Source organism: Danio rerio, chromosome 2, assembly GCF_049306965.1.
Source record: "Danio rerio strain Tuebingen ecotype United States chromosome 2, GRCz12tu, whole genome shotgun sequence".
NCBI lineage: Eukaryota > Metazoa > Chordata > Actinopteri > Cypriniformes > Danionidae > Danio > Danio rerio.
Genome location: NC_133177.1, coordinates 1355001 through 1376272, shown reverse-complemented (window position 1 = coordinate 1376272; position 21272 = coordinate 1355001). Strand labels below are relative to the sequence as shown.

Here is a 21272-nt window from a genome sequence, read left to right as displayed (position 1 = left end):
GGCGGGCTTTATGACTTGTACTGCAGCCAGCCCCCAGGGGGCGATCTAACGGCCGAAACCTTCACTCAAACGTAGGCTTGCGGCACACTTGGTGAAAACGTATTAGCAGCCAACGACTATCAATAAACAACGTTGTTCACAGTCAAAGAAATAGTGGTAATGTTGTTTTGAGGTCTTTTGTGATTTCAGACCCAATATTCAAAGTACCATGGTAAACAACATAGGGAGCGTGTCACAAGTTGTCACTGAACGAATGTGCAAATATAAAACCAGCTTTACCATTAGTCAGACCCTGTGATAGCTATTTAACACAAGTATTTATGTTTCTGTCATGTTTAAAAACATTGCTTTAAAGAATTATTTGTTTAGATGATTCTGCTGAGTAATTATGCGATTTAATATTTGTTAGTTAAACATAAATTAAACCAATAGGAACAAGAATTATGTAATAATATCAATAAATCTTATGAGTTTTAAATCTTTCTTAATAATTTAAAAAGCATTGTATGAGGAGTATGAAGTTGCGTCAATATTAAGTAAAACAATTTCATAGAATTTACCTAATTGGATATTCTATGGATATATTTATACCATATTCATCTTATTTTAAATGATTAAATCTTTTAAGGAATCTGAAAATATACATTTAAATATACTGACAGACTGAATAAAATCAAAAGGTCACAAGCAGTTAATAGTTTTACATAATAAATAATGGTAATATAGTAGTAATAGTTCATAAACTTTATTGTGATTTATTGTGTGTGTATGTTTAACATACAATACCACCAATGGGATTAAAGACGGCTCACATGATTCCTGCATGCACTAGCTCAGAACCTAGTAGAGAGCAATTCCCAATGGACACACACACACACACACACAGACACACACACATGGATTATAACGTGTTCTTTAATTGCACTGAGAGTCTCTTTAGATTACAGCAGCAGGAAAATAAATGTAAATAACCTTCTCCTTGACACTGTTGCATGCTGTCCTCAAACCTACACACTGATAAAATGTCTCTCTGTCTGAACGTGACTCAGTGAATGCTGTAAATCTTTATGTTGTGTTTCCTCCTTCATCACCTGTGGCACATATGCTAATAATCTGTCCGTATTTGCTGGATTCTTCATTCTTGTGTTGAAATCTCTAACGCTGCTGCCCAACAGCAAAACGCCCAACCCCGGGCTGCCCTGCGGACCTAAAAACTCTCTGGCCTCATTTAAAAGCAACAGCTGACCCAAAAAATGTTATTCATTCTAGTGTTGTTCCATACCACAAGAATAATTTGGTTATTACATTGTTGGAAAGTTAAAATATCAGGTAAAAGAATTTAATTAAAGACAAAAGGATGTAAGAATATGTCTGGACTATATAAAAGGGGACTATATATATATATATATATATATATAATTTATTATTATTTATTTATTTATTTTTTAATCATCACATGCCTTGCTCATGTCTGGTGTTAATATGCATCTCTACTGGTGTTCACATTTGTTTTAAGGGATAGTTCACGCAAAAAGCATTAAACCTTTATAAGTTTTTTTCCTACTGTTGAGCACAAGAAGACATTTTGAAGAATGTTGGCAACTGGTAACCATTGACTTCCATAGAGTTTGTTTTTCCTACAATTCAAGTTTATTATTATTATTATTATTATTATTATTATTATTATCACATGTCGTGTTTACGTCTGATATTAATATGCAATAAGTGCATCTCTTTTGACTACTGGTATTCAGATTTGTTAAAGGGACAGTTCACCCAAACAATCATGATTTACTCACCCTTTACTAGAGTTTTTTTCTTTTGTTAAATTCAAAAGAAGACGTTTTGAAGAATGTTGGAAACCTGTAACCAATGACTTCCATAGTATTTGTTTTTATTTTTCAAGTTAAGTCAGTGGTTACAGGAAAAAATATTTGATTATTATTATTATTATTAGCCCTAATTTTAGTTATAATGTCTGTGTGTTTTAATAAAACATAATAAATTAAGAATGCATTGATTTGGTGTGGTTTCTCTCAGCGTATCTTGTAATGTTCTGTTGTGGCTTTATTCTCATGCATTTGACCACACGAGTGACTATGCAATTTAAAAGCAAATGCATTTTTGACTGTCTCATGAAACAAAAGATCTGAGCACAAAACATTTTAGAGTCACCTGCATTTGACTCTGTCTTGAAATTAACAAAAAAATTAACTCAATGTATAATTAAAAAATTAAGTGGCATTAAATTTACAGTTCAAAGTTAAAACGGCTTAATTGTGTTTTTAAAGTAAAGTCTACACTCAAAAATAAATTCAGCACTCAATTTATTGATTCAATTTTGATTGTTTAGTACCAACTAAATAAGCTATTTACAAAATAAACGCAATTGAGTTGGTCCAACATGATTTCATCAAGTAAAAGTTTAAATGCATGTGGATTTTTATTTAACTCGAACTAAAAGGTCTGATAATATCTATAAAGTCAGACCAGTCTCAAAAATGATACATTTGCAAAATCCAATTCGTAAGTTCAAAACACAATTCAAAAATACACAAATCCAATTCGTAAATTCCAAAAAGATAAAAAATACAGAAATCTAATTCGTAAATTCAAAACACGATTCATAAATAGACAAATCCAATTCGTAAATTCAAAACACTATTCTTAAATACACAAATCCAATTCGTAATTCCATAAAGTAAAAAAAATACACATCCAATTTGTAAATTTAAAATACGATTTGTAAGTGCACAAATCCAGTTCGTAAATTCAAAACACGATTCATAAATACACATCCAATTCGTAAATTCTAAACACGATTCATTAATACACAGATCCAATTCGTAAATTCAAAACACGATTCATAAATACACAAATCCAATTCGTAAATTCTAAACACGATTCATAATTACACAAATCCAATTCATAAATTTAAAACACGATTCATAAATACACAAATCCAATTCGTAAATTAAAAACACGATTCATAAATACACAAATCAATTTAATAAATTCAAAACACTATTCATAAATACACAAATCCAATTCATAAATTAAAAACACGATTCATAAATACACAAATCCAATTCGTAAATTAAAAACACGATTCATAAATACACAAATCCAATTCGTAAATTAAAAACACGATTCATAAATACACAAATCCAATTCGTAAATTAAAAACACGATTCATAATTACACAAATCCAATTAATAAATTCAAAAGACGATTCATAAATACACAAATCCAATTCGTAAATTAAAAACACGATTCATAATTACACAAATCCAATTCGTAAATTCAAAACACGATTCATAATTACACAAATCCAATTCGTAAATTCAAAACACAATTCAAAAATACACAAATCCAATTCGTAAATTCCAAAAAGATAAAAAATACAGAAATCTAATTCGTAAATTCAAAACACGATTCATAAATAGACAAATCCAATTCGTAAATTCAAAACACTATTCTTAAATACACAAATCCAATTCGTAATTCCATAAAGTAAAAAAAATACACATCCAATTTGTAAATTTAAAATACGATTTGTAAGTGCACAAATCCAGTTCGTAAATTCAAAACACGATTCATAAATACACATCCAATTCGTAAATTCTAAACACGATTCATTAATACACAGATCCAATTCGTAAATTCAAAACACGATTCATAAATACACAAATCCAATTCGTAAATTCTAAACACGATTCATAATTACACAAATCCAATTCATAAATTTAAAACACGATTCATAAATACACAAATCCAATTCGTAAATTAAAAACACGATTCATAAATACACAAATCCAATTCGTAAATTAAAAACACGATTCATAAATACACAAATCCAATTCGTAAATTAAAAACACGATTCATAATTACACAAATCCAATTAATAAATTCAAAAGACGATTCATAAATACACAAATCCAATTCGTAAATTAAAAACACGTTTCATAATTACACAAATCTAATTCGTAAATTTAAAACACGATTCATAAATACACAAATCCAATTCGTAAATTAAAAACACGATTCATAAATACACAAATCCAATTCGTAAATTCAAAACGCGATTCATAAATACACAAATCCAATTCGTAAATTAAAAACACGATTCATAAATACACAAATCCAATTCGTAAATTCAAAACCTAAGTTGTTAATTCAAAAATAAACAAATCCAATTCGTAAATTCAAAGCAAAGTGAGTTCACGAATCATATGTTTATAAATTGGATTTTATATTTAAATGTTTTATTTCTGAGACTGATCTGGCTCCATCATATCATGCATGTCTATTATGTGTCTTACATTTCGAAGTCTCTTCGAAGTTTTATCTGAGGTTACATGAACTATTTTAAGCAGATTTCATGAGTTACATGTACAGTTGATTGAGACTGATCTCAGAACTAATTTTAGGACAGTTATAGCTACTGAGCAAAGCAGCAAACTGCATTTTGGCTAATTAAACTGCCAACACCCAAAGTATAGGTGCTTCTGCAAGGTGGTAATCTCAGAACTCAAAGCATTACATGAAAGTCTACCAGGCAGGTAGTTGGACCAACACAATTCCTTTATATTGTCCCAACACAAAACGCTTAAGTTAACTTAATGGTTTACAAATTTAAGTGGACTGGACATAAAGCAAAGAGATTGGCCAAAGAAATTACTTGAATTGTGCTGTTTCAGCTCATTTAGTTTAAGCAAGCAGCGGTAATAATTGTTTTGAGTGTACTTGTTGCTTTGAAGGTGATGTATTTACTCACATTCTTTTATTAGTTAAAATAACTGAAGGCTTTTTACAGTGTAGTTTCTCTTCATATTTATTTTGCAATCTCTCTGTGCAAATGCATAATTGTTGGTCTGTCCCAGTTTAAGCATTAAAAAGAAATGGAGTTTGGCAGCTGATGTTGGCAGCAGCTTGAATGAGATATTCGGATCGCCATGTCTGCCAAAAGCACACTGCCTCATCAAGCACATTAATTAAATCACAGATACTGTATGCATGTCCACTGGTTTAAAGACTCACTGAGGCTATAGGAGCCCATCGGTTCTGGACTGTAGATGTGCACAAATGAGTTCATGTAAGGGTTGAAAGTTGTATTGGACACATGTGATTTACTCATGGACATTTAGTCGGAGCAGAAGTTCGTCCAAAATCAGAACAAGAAAGCGTGTTTAGGTATGTTTAAACGTATAAGGAATTTGTTTTTTGTGACAGAAAAAATAAAAATAAAAGAGTCCAAATGATTCCCCTACTTTCAAATATTCTCCAAATGATGTTGAACAGATTCAGCAGTTTTTCACAGTATTTTCTATAATATTTTTTCTTCTGGAGAAAGTCTTATTTGTTTTATTTTGGCTGGAATAAAAGCAGTTCTTAATTTTTTAAAAACTATTTTAAGGTCAATATTATTAGCCCCCTTAAGCATATTTGTTTTGGATTGTCTCCAGACCAAAGCACTGTTATGCAATGACTTGCCTTATTACCCTATTTGATTTAAATAATTTATTTATTTCAAACTAAAGCATAAAAATTCTTTACAAAAAAATAAAAACACATTTCAGCATGGTCGAAATGAAGCGGGATGAAGCACAAGCTTATTATTTTCCCTACCCCATTACCCAACACAATCTCACGGCAATTCGTAACTTTTTGCTTTAGTGGCTAATTCGTATGAATTCGTACGATCTAATTTATACATTTTAGTACGATTTGCTCATCCCCCAATGACGATTGGGTTTAGGGGTGGGGTTAAGTGCCACGCCTTCTTTTTAAAATCGAACAATTTCATACGACTAAATTAGTTTGCTTTGGATTGTCTACAGACCAAACCACTGTTATACAATCACTTGCTTAATAAACCTATTTGGTTTGATTGGATTTGATTTGATTAATTAATTTATTTTCAAACATAAGCATAAAAATTATTTAACAAAAAAATAAATAAATAAATAAAGATACATTTTAGCATGGTCGAAATGAAGCGGGATGAAGCACAAGCTTATTATTTTCCCTACCCCATTACCCAACACAATCTCACGCCAATTCGTAACTTTTTGATTTAGTGGCTAATTCGTATGAATTCGTATAATGTAATTCGTACAATTTAGTACGATTTGCTCATCCCCCAATGACAATTTGGTTTAGGGGTGGGGTTAGGTGCCACGCCTCCTTTCTAAAATCGTACAATTTCGTACAACTGAACTTGTATGAGTTCGTACGAATTAGCTACAAAACTTTCATTTTCTCGAGAGATCAGGCTGCATTACCACACACATCATTCATCTATTACTTAAACTTATTAATTCTTTTACTTATCTCTTCTATTTACATGAGCTTTGCATGAGACGTATTTTATCCTTTTGGCATGTTTGACGTACTATTTGTTTGATTCCGTTTGTACATTTACATTTTATAACGTAGACCTACAAAATACATAGTATTGCAAACAGCCATTATTAATATTTCATCATACCTTTCTCGTTTTATTCTTTTCAGTCGCCTCTATTCATCATTATATTCCTTTAATAATATTTATTTATACAACTTTTTAAATTGATTAATATCCTGACATTATTATTGAATTTTCCAGCCTAATTATTATGATTAGTGAGTTCACCCCATTTTGAAAATTAATATTATCATTATTATAATTATTATTATCATCATTATTTCTCAGTGAATATGGGTAAATATAGATATGGTAAATATAATATTTTAATCACGAAACATATTTGAAATGGGAAAGGTAATACATTTCAATTCATGCATAATATTGCACATAAATTACAAACTACAACATTTCAACAAAATTGTATACATTTTTTTGTTTCTCTTGATTTTTTGCTATTTAAAAAAATGTTATGTAATATTTTTCTAACTTTTTAAGCATTATTGTAGGTTATTTTGTTAGATAAGCTCCAGATTTGGCTTCAGTACTGATTAAACTAATGCATATGCACAAATATAATATTATAAAGGATCCTATAGTAATTATTTGTGTGTGTGTGTGTGTGTGTATATATATATATATATATATATATATATATATATATATATATATATATATATATATATAGCTTTCTACACTGTTAAAAATCTGTAATATAGTTTTATGTATTTTTTTTTATTTGTGATTTTATTTTTCCCTCATTTATTTCTGCTTTTGTATTGTTGGTATTATGTATTACGCTACAAAAACCTTGTAATAAACTGCCAGTAAATGTTCTGTTAATGTACAGACTTATGTTTCTATATATTATTTATTTTTTACACATCTTATTATTATGTGAAACGACTAAAATGTCAATGAAAGTCACTTTGTTAAACTGTAGAGTTGAATTTTCAACATCAAAAGTGGACAGAGCAGAGATCAACATCCCATAATGCAATTCACAACCCCAAATAGTTTATTTTAAGGTGTCTTTATTACAGTGCAACTGTTAATTTACCTTCTGAGTAGTATTAATTATACATTAAGTAACTGTTAGTGTTAGAATGCCAGGATAGTTGCATGCAATTAATTGTACTACATGTGTAACACAGACACCTCAAAATAAAGCATTACCTTTATTCTTTAATTCTTCAGTAAATTTATGTCCCCAAAATGCTCAGTTTAGTTAATTACAAACAGTTTATTGTTTAAACCACGTATTGTTCATGCCAAGCAAGCGCAGCCTCTGTTTGTTGTAATCTTTTCTATTTATCTTTTATTGTGCTCTTGGTTTAAAGAAAGAAAAGCAGGCGTAATTAAATACGGAAGGCATCTTTCCAAGCTCTCGTGTCATTAAAATGGAGATGAGCATAAAGAATAATGTGTTGTGGGGTATTTATGGGACGTGTTGCGTCGTGTAAGCGTGTCACATTATTCTGTCTGTACGTTTCATGTCATTAACACTTCTTAGATGTTCCTCAGGGAGCCACTGGAGGAATGATATTAGAGAAGACTCGGAAATTACTCTAACAGTTTCTTTATTTAATTGCACTGGTTTTGTTTTCGCAAACAAGTGGTGAGTTTATAATCTTAGTTTTTCATGGTTATCTCAAAACTGATCGGCTAAAATGCACTTTTCAATGGCAGTCAGTGTTGTATTGAAAGTGAATGCACAGTGTCATAGTGCTATTAGAATTTAACATATAGATTTGAAGCATACAGGTAATGCATCCACTGTAGCATGTATGTAAATCTTTAACTCAGCATAAAAAAACAAGTGTTTTAGGCATAAAAAGGATAATTAAAACACACTTAAAATAAATAAAAAACCTTACAAACGTACTTCATACAATGCAACAGTATTTCTCTGTTATTTTAGTTCATTTGAAAGAATATTAGATGGTTTGTTTATTCCAATAGAGATTATAATGTTATTATGATGACTGTTTGTTTCAGTTATATATATATATTGCCTACCTGAGTATTGCTGCTGACCATGTCCATCCCTTTATGAGCACAGTGTCTCCATCTTCTGATGGCTACTTCAAGCAGGATAACGCAGCATGTCATAAAGCTCAATCATCTCAGACTGGTGAACATGACGATGAATTCACTGTACTCAAATGGCCTCCACAGTCACCAGAGCTCAATCCAATAGAGCAGCTTTGGGATGTGGTGTAACGGGGGGAGAATAACTCATTTCTAATAACTGATTTATTTTCTCTTTGTCATGATGACAGCACATAATGTTAGACTAGATATTTTTCAAGACACTTCTACACAGCTTAACGTGATATTTAAAGGCGTCACTGGGTTAATTAGGGTATCTAGGCTGGTTAGGGTAATTAGGCAAGTTATTGTATAATGATGGTTTGTTCTGTAGACTATCGAAAAAAAATAGCTTAAAGGGGCTAATAATTTTGACCTTAAAATGGTGTTTAAAAAAATTTAAAACTGCTCTTATTCTCATCGAAATAAAACAAATAAGACTTTCTCCAGAAGAAAAAATATTATCTGACACACTGTGAAAAAATCCTTGCTCTGCTTAATTTGGGAAATATTTAAAAAAGAAGAAAAAAAAAAATCAAAGGGGCTAAAATAATTCTGACTTCAACTATATGTGTATGTGAGCAATTCAGTGCAAATATCAACCTTGCCATAAAAAAATAAGTTTTCACCAAAATACGGAAACAGTTACTGTTTTTTGAGTAATCAAGTATTTTACAGTAGTTTAGAAATACTCAAAAATGTGTCTGTCAATGTTTTCAAACTGTTATATTTGATTTACCAATCAATTTCACATCCGTCACATCCATAACGACACTTTCCTCATAAATGCATAAATATGAAATAAAAAAAATCAATAATTGTTGTCTTATACAGAGCCGTCGCTCATCTTTTTGTTCATTGTTATTTTTTGGGGTTGTGCAGTTTAATTCACAATTCATTTTTACAAAGCTTGCTGCACACTAAACCCGCAGACTTGTGATCATTCTGGAAAATATAAACAAAATATAATGTTAAGCTTTTTATAAGAATTTATGTTTTGAGTTTTTACTGCAAACGTCACATCCAAAACGCTGGAATTGCTCACATACATATATAAATATATTAAAAACATATGCGTGTGTGTGAAACAAAATGCATTCAAGAGAAAGATCAACAGGGACATCTACTGGACACATTCAGCCAGCACAGAAGATCTAACTGCACACAGGATTAATGCTAGTTTGTTCATCTATTTAACATTTTAATCACATTTTCAATGAATGTTTTTAACATTTGTCATGTCATCTTTATAAATGTTATGTTTTCAAATATAACACAGAGCAGTAGTAAAGTTTACAGTAAGTGTTAATTTGGTATATTATAATCTTATTGCATTAGTTTGTTTTCTCTTTCAGTCTCCCGTTGACAACACACAAGTCTGACATTTAGAGCTCACACTCTTTATTGTCATATATGTTCATTAATTTGTCATATTCAGCCTCAATACACACACACACACACACACACACACACACACACACACACACACACACACACACACACATGACAGTTTGGCAAACAGGAGTTTATGAGATGCACTGATTTTAAATGGTAAAATAATTTAACACCATTACAAATTTCCCATTTGTGTCACATTTATAGTTCGGAGGCTTGAGCATTGATTTAAAATGCGTATATAGCGATAATATGTATGCAAGTTTTGTACAATATCAAAATCACTTGTGTACTTTTTTGAAGATGGCTAAGACATATCAGAAGTGGCTTCATTGCTGAATGATGAGTATAAATGAAACACTGGATTGATCATTATTTTGATGCTCGTCAAAAAGGAAAACATTATAAAATACTTTTCAAACACACACGTATAGTAAAATACACATGCTACTTTTGTTTAAAAAAAGGAAAAATAGTGTTCTGTGGAAGTATAGGGGTTAAAAAATGCTGAAGACCAAAGCAAAATACACATGATCGCTATATATTATATTTAGCAGCATCTCATGAGAACATACTACAAACGCAGTGAAATATTCATTCATTCATTTTCTTGTCGGCTTAATCCCTTTATTAATCCGGGGTCGCCACAGCGGAATGAACCGCCAACTTATCCAGCAAGCCCTTCCAGCCGCAACCCATCCCTGGGAAACACAGTGAAATATGCTGAATATTTATTAACTTCAGGGTGGTTTGCTGTCTGTATATATTAATACATTTCCCAAGTGCTGTTTAACAGAGCAAGGACATTTTTGACGGTGTTTCCTATTATGTTTTTCTTGTGAAGAAAGTCTTATTTCTTTTTAGTTAGGCTGGAGTGAGTGAATGAATGAATAAATGAATGAATAATTAGCAAAGGTCAGTGTTGTTTTAATTGTCTGCAGGACAAACTGCTATACAATTAGGTAACCTATTATTAACCAAGTAAAACCTTTAAATTGCGCTTTAAGCTGAATAATATCTTGTAAAATGCATTATTATTGGAAATTCATTATTAAAACTATTATGTTGAAGAATTATTCTCTCCATTTAACAGCACTTGAACAATTTCACAGCCATGCAACTGTTTATAATTATAGAGAGCGTATAGCAAAAATGAATTCGGACACGCTCTTAATGCTTTTGCACCGTGATGAGCTTTAGACTTTGCGCCTAGATCCTTAACTTAGAGCCCTTAATGTTTACACCTCTGAATTAGAATTAATAAGATCATCAAATATACATTGTTGTTAAAACAAAAGAACAATATTTAAAAAAAAAAAAAAAGAAAAATATTTTTTTTAAAGGAAATGTACTTAAACAAATTACAGTACTTTGTCTTGTTACAATTAAATGAATTAAGTTTGACAAATTTAATTCATAACAGTTTTCAGTAATAAATTAAGTTAGTTATTTAAGGTGTAACAGGTTTTAGTAAGTTATTTATGGAAAGTATAAATATCGTACACTATCAGTAATAAGCAATATGTGTATTTGCCACAAAACACTAAAGTATTGTTTTTATATTAACAAGGGAAGGGGATTATTTGTACTGCAATAAAGGTACTTTTTACTGTTATTATTATATTTACAATATTATATGGAATGACTGTACTGTATGCACTGTTCCATTCCTGTTTTTGAATATAAATTACTAAAACCTAAAATATAAAACACCTAAAATAACTAAATTTATTACTGAAAACTGTTATGAGTTAAGTTTCTCAAACTTAATTCATTTAATTGTAACAAGTCGAAGTCATTTGTTTAAGTTTTCACTTTTTACAGTGTGAGCAATATCGTTATCACAAAACTCAACAACAACAACATCACGTATTTTTCTAGTATCTAATGGCTTTGAGTTGCATTATGGGATGTTGATCTCTGCTCTGTGCACTTTTGATGTTGAAAATTCAACTCCACAGTTTTACAAAGTGACTTTCATTGACATTTTAGTCATTTAAAATAATAATATAATGTAAAAGGAAATAATATCTAGAGAAATAAGTCTGTAAAATAACAGAAAATGTGCTGCAGTTTATTACAAGGTGTTTGTAGCGTAATATACAACACCAACACACACAATATGGCAGTGCAGACTATTACAAATGTTCATAAAAGTCACTTTTTTACAACTTTACAAGGTTAAGAGTTGTTTTAAGAAAGATCAACATCCCAAAATGCAATTCAAAAGCAGAAATAAATAAAAATTAAAACATGAATCACAAAATTCTACAAAATATGGTATTAATTATCATATGCTGACGACACAGATTTATATTAGTACAACTCCGAATCTATCTGCCTCATTGTCGACACAAATTCTCAAAATACATAGCTCCAAGACTGAGATTTCACTCGTTGGCACACTGTTAACAGATGTGGTAATCTCACGTTAACGCTTGATGATTCTCTTTTAACTTCTTTTATGCAGGTGCGAAATCTCCTGTGTTCTGATGCTCTTGTTAGTGCTTTGAGTCTGAGAAAAGCGCAATATAAATAAAATTTAATAATAATATTATTATTATTACAGAATATGGAAAACAGACTGTTATTTTTGTCTTTATATAAGCAGGCATGAGCTATATATGGACAGAATCTGAATGAGACGCATCATGAAACTTCAGCTTGGTTACGATCTGGAACTTGCTGGAAATGTGTCTGATGTTTTTGTAGGCCTTTAATTTAATCAAGCTGAGTGCGGTGCTAATGAGCGGCTCTCTCATTTCATCATTTTGCTTCATATGTGACTGGCGGTGATGATGTCTGAGTGGCCGACTTGTTTTCTCTGTAATTATTCTCTCTTCTTGAGCCGTGATTGAGAGAAGTGTGAACGATTGATCACACTGACAGGACAATCAGACAATCATGAGAGACAGAACACTTCTCTGAGTCAATATATGTGACCCTGGACCACAGAGAATGGGATAAAAACAAGCTTTTATTTGGATTGGACATTATTTGGGAGAAATACGACTATTTGCACATCTGGAATCTGAGGGTTCAAAAATATATCTAAAAATTGAGAAAGTCAGTTTTATTATTTTTTTGTGTGCAAATTAACATCTTAGCAATGCATATTATTAATTAAAAATAAGTGTTGATATATTTACAGTTGGAAATTTACACGATGCCTGAATCTAACATTATCTTTGCTTGATTTTTGGCATAAAATAACAATATTTGCACTCCATAAAATGTTTTTCTTTTTTTAGGGTTCAAAAACATCTGAATATTGAGAAAATCAGCTTTAATCAGCTTTTTTTTTGTATATATATATAAATATATATATATATATATTTGTGTGTGTGTGTGTATTTGCATGAGGAGCTGCAGGTGGACCATCATTTAAAGCCTTTTATCACAGGAATGATTGTAAAAGAAGAGTGCTGATTAATTTTAATTTGCTGTTCGGGTTAGCAGAACAATTTCCTTCATTTGTAATTCGAATGTTGTGAAAATTAGACCGAAACCTAAATGCAACGCTAAATACAGGGAGACCTGCAATGGTGACGTTGTTAAGGCTAATGATTTCACAACAAAGTATTGCAATAAGGCGCACAGTTTCATCTGATAAAAGCTTTCTGTTGATCATTAGATTTAACCACCATTGCTACAGTGATTTCATTCATTCATTTTCTTTTCGGCTTAGTCCCTTTATTAATCTGGGTTCGCCACAGCAGAATGAACCTCCAACTTATCCAGCATATGTTTTACACTGCGGATGCCCTTCCAGCCGCAACCCATCTCTGGGAAACATCCATACACTGACATTCACACTTATACACTACGGACAATTTAGCCTACCCACTATAGCGCATGTGTTTGGACTGTGAAGGAAACTGGAGCACCTGGAGGAAACCCACACAAATGCAAACTCCATACAGAAACACCAACTGACCCAGCAGAGGCTTGAACCAGCGAGCTTCTTGCTGTGAGGCGACAGTACTACCTAATGTGCCTCTGTGTTACCTGGTACAGTGATTTATTGTAATGCATTTTCTAACCCACAAGTCCTACTCTACTGCACCCAACCGGGTCTGAGTTAGGATCGAACCGGCGATTCTTTGTATCAGAGTCAGTTGCTCTATCAAGGAGACTCAAGACCATTACCTTTAGCGTCTATTGCTGAAGCACCTTTAGAGGTCATAGGAGTGAGGTTTACCTGCACAGCACTTCGCTAGTTGGCCTCCGTTACAACAGCATGTCAGAATAATGCTGAATATAGGAAATATAGGACAATTATTCAACACAACCATAAACAGTGTCTAATGTTAAATGTATTTTTTGTATTATTTTAACGTGTATATTGTAAAGTTTGCGGAGTACAGTTGCAAGCAGATGTGTACATACACTCTAAAAAAAGAACATGTCTGCTGGTAAATCAAGCTGAACGTTTACTATTTTAGGTCTGTTAGGATTACCTAAATCATTTACATTTGCTAAATGCCAGAATAATGAGAGCATTTTTTTATGAATTTCTAGACAGTCAAAGGTTTACACACATTTCCTTGGTATGTTTTAGCTTTGCTTTTAAACTGTAGAACTTTGGTCAAATGTTTTGGGTCTCTTTCCACAAGCTTCTCACAATAGTTTGCAGGAATGTTGGCCCATTCCTCCTGACAGAATTGCTGTAACTGAGTCAGATTTGTCTTGCTCGCACAAGCTTTTTCAACTCCGCCCACAAATGTTCTATAGGATTGAGATTAGGGCTTTGTGATGGCCACTCCAAAACATTCACCCTGTTGTCCTTAAAGCACATTTGGCAGTGTGCTTAGGGTCATGGTCTGTTCAGAAGACCCATTTGTGGGCAAGTTATAATGTCCTGGCTGATGTCTTGAGATGTTGCTTCAGCATTTCTCCATAATGTTCTTTCTTCATGATGCCATCTATGCTGTGAAGTGGACCAGTCCCTCCTGCAGCAGAACAGCCCCACAACATGATGCTGCCGCCCCCATACTGCACAGTTGGGATTGTGTTCTAGGCTTGTGCGCTTTCCCCTTTGTCCTCCAAATGTAACACTGCTCATTATGGCCAAACAGTTCAATCTTAGCTCCATCAGAGCACAGCACATGTCTCCAATATTACTCTTTTCCCAGTGTCATTCAGCTAATTGTAATCTGGCTTTGTTGTTGATTCTGGCTTGTTGATTTCCCCATGTTGTCACAGAAGGAAGCAGTGTGTTTGAGCTTTTCCTTCAATACTATTCTACAGTTGTGCCTCACATTAACTCAAATGTTGTCAATTAGCCAATCAGAAACTTCCAAAACCCTGACATCATCATCTGAGGTATTTCAGAGGCAGAATAATCTTACTGTGTGTAAACTTGACTATTAAGAAGAGTTATAACAGCTTCTCAACAAATCTCTCTCTCATTATTCTGCTATTAAGCAGAACAGAAACACATGTGATCATCCTCACTTACCTAAAAGAGAAAAAGTTTAGTCACATTAACGTCTAAATTCTTTTAAAATGGTTATTTGTCTTTTTAAACAGTGTATGTAAACCTATGCTATGTTTGTAATGAGGCAACATACACATGTAGACTGCTGAATAAGTGTTTAATACACATTTATCTATTATCATTAAGTTCTTATGATGATTCTTCTGAAGTTTAAGGATAATATAATATTTTGGTCAACATTTAGATGTGGTCATAATAGTAGTCAATGTTTTCTTGTACAATATATTGTTTCAAACTACTAGAATATCAATAAAAGTCACTTTGTTAAACTGCAGAGTTGAGTCTTTAACATCAGATGTTGACAGAGTAGAGATTAAGTTCCCATAATGCCATTCACAACAGTGAATTAACTGAACAAACGAATCACAACATATGTAAACTGTTCATTAACGAATATGTTAGTGTATTCTAATTCTGTTATCCTTCGTTTATGTCAGATCAAAAGTGACAGACATCTTCCTATTATGTTTAAGTTTTGTTCCCATTATTGTGAAACAGAAAGTCACAGATGCTGTTAGCAGGCTTGATGACATGCAATGCATTTTAAGAATAAACTACAACAATAATAATGTGAATCTTGCCGAAACAAAGTTCCGTTTGAGTTTGTTTCAGCACTTCAAAGTTAACCAAAAGCAAACTTTTGGGGAGGAGTTTGTTTTGGCTCCTAAACACCTCTGAGCTGCCATTGGTCCTTGGCAATTACACAGTCAGTGGGTGTGTGTTCTGTAACTCAGTCCTGTTTGAGGTGCGATTTCCTCCCCCTGATTAATTTCTCATTGTTTATTATGATTATCATTTTCTCATATGAAAACAGCATCCAAATCAACAACACTAGCCACATGAACACACTGGCGAGTGGAGTAGCAGAGCTGTACAGATGTATCCGCACCTGCATTATCACGCTTTCTACGAGTTTGCGCACGCGGCGGAGCCATTCAGTGTCTGTGTGCAGCAAATCGAACACAATTTAAAGAGGAAGAGATGATGCGGTGGCGATTCTTATGACAGTCATCATTGTATTTATGGGTACATGCGAGCATAGTGACACATTTACAACTTGCAGTGTACTGGCTGTTGGAGAGTTCGAACACTGTATACCGTCATTCAGCCATCTTGAACTTCTTTTGCCCTTAACGGAAGAACCAAAAGATGGTAAGTTTGTTTGTAGTGTACTGGACCATAATACTTTAATCCCTCAGTTGACAGATCAACAGTGGCAGACATGTTCTTCTCATGTTAAGGTTTTTGGCCTCGTAATGTTTTATTAAACACCATTACTTGCCCTGCCCACTGGAAAGATCTTTCTTCACTTCTGGTCACATGGAATGTCTTTAGGGTGGGGCTATCGGTGCTTTAGGGTGGAGATATGAGTAATTTAGGGTCGAACTATCAGTCCTTTAAGATGGAGCCATCGATGCTATAAGGTGAAGCTATCAGTTCTTCAGGGCAGAGCTATTAGTCATTTAGGCGGGACTAACAGTCCTTTAGGGCGGAGTTATTAGTCATTTAGGGTGGAGCAATCAGTCCTTTAGGGTGGAGCTATCAGTCTATTAGGGAGGAACTATTCCCTTAGGAAGGAGCTATTAGTCATTTAGGGTGGAGCTAACAGTCCTCTACGGAGGGGCTGTCAGAGCTTACAGTAATTTAGGGCAGGGCTATCAGTCATTTAGGGCGGAGCTAATATCCTTTAGAATAGAGCTTTTAGTCCATTAGGGTGGGACTATCAGTCCTTTAGGGAGGAGCTATAAGTCCTTCAGGGCGGGGCTATCAGTACTTCAGGGTGGAGCTATCAGTCCATAAGGGTGGGACTATCAGTTCTTTAGGGAGGAGCTATTAGTTCATTATCGTGGGACTATCGGTTCTTTAGGAAGGAGCTAAAAGTCCATTAGGGTGGGACTATCGGTCCTTTAGGGAGGAGCTATCAGTCCATAAGGGTGGCACTATCAGTTTTTTAGGGAGGAGCTATTAGTTCATTAGGGTGGGACTATCAGTCCTTTAGGGAGGAGCTATTAGTCCATTAGGGTTGGACTATCGGTCCTATAGGGAGGAGCTATTGGTCCATTAGGGTGGGAGTATCGGTCCTATAGGGAGGAGCTATTAGTCCATTAGGGTAAGACTATCGGTTATTTAGGGAGGAGCTATTAGTCCATTAGGGTGGGACTATCGGTTCTTTAGGGAGGAGCTAAAAGTCCATTAGGGTGGGACTATCGGTCTTTTAGGGAGGAGCTATTAGTCCATTAAGGTGGGACTATCGGTCCTTTAGGGAGGAGCTATTAGTCCATTAGGGTGGGACTATCGGTACTATAGGGAGGAGCTATTAGTCCATTAGGGTGGGACTATCTGTCCTTTAGGGAGGAGCTTTTAGTACATTAGAGTGGGACTATCGGTTATTTAGGGAGGAGCTATTAGTCCATTAGGGTGGGACTATCGGTCCTTTAGGGAGGAGCTTTTAGTACATTAGGGTGGGACTATCGGTCCTTTAGGGAGGAGCTTTTAGTACATTAGGGTGGGACTATCGGTCCATTAGGGAGGAGCTATTAGTCCATTAGGGTGGGACTATCGGTCCTTTAGAGAGGAGCTATTGGTCCATTTAGGTGGGACTATCGGTCCTTTAGGGAGGAGCTATTAGTCCATTAGGGTGGGACTATCGGTCCTTTAGGGAGGAGCTATTAGTCCATTAAGGTGGGACTATCGGTCCTATAGGGAGGAGCTATTGGTCCATTAGGGTGGGAGTATCGGTCCTATAGGGAGGAGCTTTTAGTCCATTAGGGTAAGACTATCGGTTATTTAGGGAGGAGCTATTAGTCCATTAGGGTGGGACTATCGGTTCTTTAGGGAGGAGCTAAAAGTCCATTAGGGTGGGACTATCGGTCCTTTAGGGAGGAGCTATTAGTCCATTAAGGTGGGACTATCGGTCCTTTAGAGAGGAGCTATTGGTCCATTTAGGTGGGACTATCGGTCCTTTAGGGAGGAGCTATTAGTCCATTAGGGTGGGACTATCGGTCCTTTAGGGAGGAGCTATTAGTCCATTAAGGTGGGACTATCGGTCCTTTAGGGAGGAGCTATTGGTCCATTAGGGTGGGAGTATCGGTCCTATAGGGAGGAGCTATTAGTCCATTAGGGTAAGACTATCGGTTATTTAGGGCGGAGCTATTAGTCCATTAGGGTGGGACTATCGGTTCTTTAGGGAGGAGCTAAAAGTCCATTAGGGTGGGACTATCGGTCCTTTAGGGAGGAGCTATTAGTCCATTAAGGTGGGACTATCGGTCCTTTAGAGAGGAGCTATTGGTCCATTTAGGTGGGACTATCGGTCCTTTAGGGAGGAGCTATTAGTCCATTAGGGTGGGACTATCGGTCCTTTAGGGAGGAGCTATTAGTCCATTAAGGTGGGACTATCGGTCCTTTAGGGAGGAGCTATTAGTCCATTAGGGTGGAGCTATCATCCTTTAGGATCAAGCTATCAGTCATTTAGGTTGGGGTTATCAGTCCATTAGGGCAAGGCTATCGGTCCTTTAGGGCAGGGCTATCGTTGCCTTAGGTTGGGGTTATCAGTTCTTTAAGGTGGGGCTATCTGTCCATTAGGGTGAGACTATCAGTCCTTTAGGTCGGAGCTATCAATCCTTTGGGGCAGGACTATCAGTCCTTTAGGGAGGGGCTATTAGAGCTATCAGCCATTCAGGGCAGGGCTATCAGCCCATTAGGGAAGAGCTTTCAGTAACTTATGGCAGGGCTATCAGTCATTTAGAGAATAGCTATCAGTCCTTTAAGGTGGGACTATCAGTCCTTCAAGAAGGCGCTATCAATCATTAAGGTTGGAGCTGTCAGTCCTTTAGGGTGGAGCTGATATCCTTTAGGATAGAGCAATTAGTCCATTAGGGTGAGATTATCAGTCCTTTAGGGAGGAGCTATCAGTCCTTTAGAGTGGGGCTATTGTTCCCTTTTGGCAGTGCTATCGGTCCTTTTGGGCAGGGCTATCGGCCCCTTGGGTCGGGGCTATCAGTCCTTTTTGGGAGGAGCTATCAGTTCTTTAAGGTGGGGCTATCGGTCCCTAGCTATTGGCCACTAGCTATTGGTAAGGTGGGGCTATCAGGCCTTCAAGGCGGGGCTATCACAGCGTGTCTCATTTCTGTCCTGCTTTTGTCCATTTGTCAAACATCCATCATTTTATTAGCAGCACTCTTCTTCCAAAGATCTATTCGGTTTAAAAATCATTCAATGTAATGGCAACCTGGAATATTCCTTTAAAAATGCAGGCACTTAAATCCTCTTTTTTTTTTTACACACACCAGTTTCAGCAGGTGATTGCAGCCTATCTGTGCGTGCTGGCTGTGTGGTCTGTCAGGGGAATAGTGGTGCTCTGCCGTGGGCACAGGATCTTGAAGAAAGCCCTGCGGAAGCTGCTGTGGCACAGCGGGTACAGGAACGGGTTGATGGCGGAGTTGAGCCACAGCAGCCAGAACGTCACCTCGTACCAATGCTGGGACACACAGTCGCCTCTGCACGCCGCCCGCACGATCATCAGAAGCGTATACGGCGCCCAGCACACCGCAAACACACACACGATGATAGCTAAAGACTTGGCGATCTTCTTGTCTTGTCTTAAACGTGAGCGCTGAACACATCGCATCGAGAGACCGTCGCTTTCCGGGCGCTTTTCTCCATCTGTTGTGCTTTTATTTTTCAGCGCTAAAGAGTTCCAGCACATTCTGGTACTCATATGTGTCCTGTCTCTGTATAGAGTCGCAGAGTTGTGGCATTTAGATTCGCTCCTGTTGCCGAGTCTCCTCCGGCGGATGTTGATGTAGATGCTGATGTTGAAGAACGCCACGGATAAAAAAGGCACGAAGAACTCGATCACTGAAGCTGAGAGGAGGAAATACCAGGTGTAGTAAAACTCTGCGAAGCACTCGTCATCCGGCACGCGGCTCCGGCCTGTCAGCTGCTCCCAGAATAAGATGGACGGTCCGTAGAGGAGGAAGGCCAGAATCCAGACCACTGCGATCTTTAATACTGCAAAGTGCGTCATGCCTTGTTTGGCGCGATAAGACACCTGATATCAGGAAAGAAGCAAAAGAAAAAAATTAGGTTTTTTTGATGAACGCAGAAGTGCATGTTTACAGTTATAAAACCACATACACCAACGATCACCTGAGGCAAAATTTATGAAGCCACGTCAGTCTCAAAAATAATACATAATAATATAATAATAATACAAAATAAAATCCAACTTGTAAACACAAGATTCGTGAACTCACTTTGTGGATTTTTGAATCGTGTTTTAAATTTTAATGAACTGGATTTTGTATATGTATTATTTTTGAGACTGAACTGGCTCCATAAAAATTGTGCAAAAAATAGGAGACAAATATATACCACAGGCAACATCTTTATGCATGATATAAGCAAAGAAAATAATTCGACAAACTTGAAAGTTAGATTGTGCAGCTGTTTTTGAAACCTGGTTTAGGAGTTTAAGTTATGTGTTGACCATGGAAGAATTGAGATATAGATGGGCAAACTATGGAGCCAGATCAGTCTCAAAAATAATACATTTAGAGAATCGGATTCGTAAGTTCAAAACACGATTCATACAGACACAAATCCAATTCATAAATTTAAAACACGATTAGTAAATACACAAATCTAATTTGTAAGTTCAAAACACAATTCTTAAAGACACAAATCCAATTCGTAAATTCAAAACACGATTAGTAAAGACACAAATCTAATTTGTAAGTTCAAAACACGATTCGTAAAGACACAAATCCAATTCGTAAATTCAAAACACGATTAGTAAAGACACAAATCCAATTCGTAAATTCAAAACGCGATTAGTAAAGACACAAATCCAATTCTTATATTCAAAACACGATTCGTAAA

The 21272-nt window shown here is 35.1% G+C and overlaps 2 protein-coding genes across 11 annotated transcripts in view; one reads left to right on the top strand and one right to left on the bottom strand.

Annotated features, from left to right (window-relative positions):
• LOC100331149 (oxysterol-binding protein-related protein 1) overlaps window positions 1-21272 on the top strand; it is a 66277-nt gene that overhangs the window by 1709 nt on the left and 43296 nt on the right. The gene's annotated exons all lie outside the window — the stretch shown is intronic.
• Window positions 14191-21272, bottom strand: part of LOC100331077 (histamine H3 receptor) — a 20210-nt gene continuing 13128 nt past the window's right edge. The window contains exon 3 of the mRNA XM_002667471.7: window positions 14191-20442. Within this exon, the coding sequence (XP_002667517.2) occupies window positions 19702-20442 (741 nt within the window). The 3' untranslated portion in view covers window positions 14191-19701. The remainder of the gene's footprint in view (window positions 20443-21272) is intronic.